The 2,326-nt window shown below is 42.0% G+C and overlaps 1 protein-coding gene across 1 annotated transcript in view; it reads right to left on the reverse strand.

The window, feature by feature from the left end:
• The window catches only part of LOC101862005 (transient receptor potential cation channel subfamily A member 1 homolog), a gene marked incomplete at its 3' end in the record, with an annotated part of 55,805 nt that overhangs the window by 10,176 nt on the left and 43,303 nt on the right, over positions 1-2,326 (reverse strand). The window contains 1 exon segment of the mRNA XM_035970386.1: positions 871-1,040. Coding sequence (XP_035826279.1) covers positions 871-1,040 — 170 coding nt within the window.

The following is a 2,326-nucleotide window of genomic DNA, read 5'->3' on the forward strand; positions in this document are numbered from 1 at the left end:
GATCGATACCACCACACACACACACACACACACACATCAGGATTTTCGTATTATATATATTATCATATATTATGATGATTATTATGACTATTATATTTGTTATTCGTTGTTTGTAATTTTTACTCGTTCTTGTTTACTTTAAAAAATGTATTGCTAACGTATCATCAGTAACTATTTATATGAAAATGTTTAACACCCACAGAAAATGCAAACCATATCTGTTAAGTTATCAACACGCTAGTAAACAGTTTGTGACTGTCTCAGCTTCAGCCTACCTTAACACAGCTCAGAAATGGACACCCAGGGAAGACTGCGTATCCAAATACGTGTAGTTACGAAACGCACAGCCACTTTTATAAGAGGGGTACTCTTATATAACGAGCTAACATGAAATCTCTCGTCGCCAGGCAGCGAACATTGGTAAGTTAAATCATGATGTTATTCCTTTACAGCATGACACAGATCTCTGCAGGTCCTGAGATAAAGAGAGTTATCTGACTTATAGCGCTTATTGTAGGTCGTTTTGAGGTAACCCGTGTCTCCATCCTCAAGTTTAAAGGTTGATTTCTAAAGCGACAGAACAAAGTCTGAAGTTCAATCCATGTCAATAGTTGTTTTCTGTGACCTTGACCATCAATGATTTATTTATAGAGGCACCAGCCATCCATGTCCAGGTGCTGTTTTAGCCTCTTTTTCCTGTATGCGGATTAATATCTTTTTTGCCAATTTATTGGTTCCGCTTCTATGTACCCCATATCTATGGTTCTCAACCTGGAAATCGCCTATAATTCGCTGTAATTGTTTCCCCCCCCCCCCCCCCCCCCTTACTGAGAAGGGAAAAATGCAACGACCCAATTCCAGAGGACTTACAATACATGAGGCGGTACAGAAGTGACCATGTAGGCCGTGATGAAGGTGAGGAAGATGCAGTAGATGAAGAAGGACAAGTAGTAGAAAAAGCTGCCAAACGTGTTCCACTTGTGCTGGAGCAGAGACGTGACCAGCGGGTGGGCCAGCAGGTCCTCTCTCTCCGACAGGATCTGAAAGTAAAAACAAAAACAAAACAAACATGTACGACAGTTTTGTTTTCGTTTTAGTAGGAGTTTTAGCTTAGTTTAGTATGGGGTTTTACAGCGCTCGCAACTGCATAAGAGTTGTAGTAAGAGTATTGCGGCACTTGCAACACAATTAGGTCATATAAGTGCCAAAAAGTAGAGGTGTTACGAGAAGAGTTACATACACAGAAAAGGAAGACATATAACACTTTTCAGTCACACAGCCAGCAGTACAAAATACCCAATCTGGTCACCCAGCCAGGAGACCGACTGAAACAGACTTCTGGGGGCCTGGCGCACGCCAGGTGACCAGAACGGATCATTTTCACCGGAGCATTATTGTGCAAAGTGACTGCAAAGTGATAAGGAGGATAGATGTTTGATAAGAAAGGAGGAGCAAACCACTCCAGAGCACCTGCCAACCACCCACATGTACGAGAGTAAGTAATAATAATCAGGCACGCTGAAAAACGGGTTACTTCTAGGATTTTAGCCCTATGGACACACATACATCAAATTTATAGGTCGAGTTTGTATAATTTATTCGTATGAAATGATAAAAAGACTGGTTAAACTTTTCTTTAAAAAACGACATCAGTTAAAAATCTACAAATTTGACTCACCCCTGCATCAATTTTCAGCTGATATCTTCATTCGCGGATTGTGAGAAGTAACTCAATTTCGTCTTCACACCTCAGTCTGTGGTTTTAAGCCCTCATCTACACAATTTAGATCACTTAGGAGGCGGGCTACTTCAACCCTGCCCGTGTGGGCCAAGGCAGGCTGAGAGGACACAACATCCTAAAAGAAGGATGGGGACACCGAGATGACTACCCCATTTTATTTACTTTTTAAAACTTTTTCCTTCCTCTGGTATCCTCAGGATGTCGATGGGAGGTGCAGGTTTCGGTCCAGTGCTAAGTGTGTGGCATCTGTGATAGATATGTCATGTTGTTCCAGGATCTTTTTAACTCCACCCAGCCAGGTCCTTCTTGGTCTTGCTCTTGATTTGAAGGTGCATTTTCGCGAGTGTAGTGGTAAGCTCTTGCCGCTAGTTGTTTCTGGGTCATTCTGGTTAAATGTCCGAACCATTTGACTCTTTGACGCTCAAAGAAATTTAATACCCATTGTTGAGGAGAAAAGTGGTTGTCTTAGACAGGTAGCTGCTTTGGACAGTGTCAGGCATTATAATGTAATAAAGAGTGGGGGGGGAGGGCAGTGGGAAATGGTCATTCATACACAGCACGACAACATGCTTTGCTTCTGCAGGA

The sequence above is a fragment of the Aplysia californica genome, unplaced genomic scaffold, assembly GCF_000002075.1.
Source record: "Aplysia californica isolate F4 #8 unplaced genomic scaffold, AplCal3.0 scaffold00011, whole genome shotgun sequence".
Classification (NCBI taxonomy): domain Eukaryota; kingdom Metazoa; phylum Mollusca; class Gastropoda; order Aplysiida; family Aplysiidae; genus Aplysia; species Aplysia californica.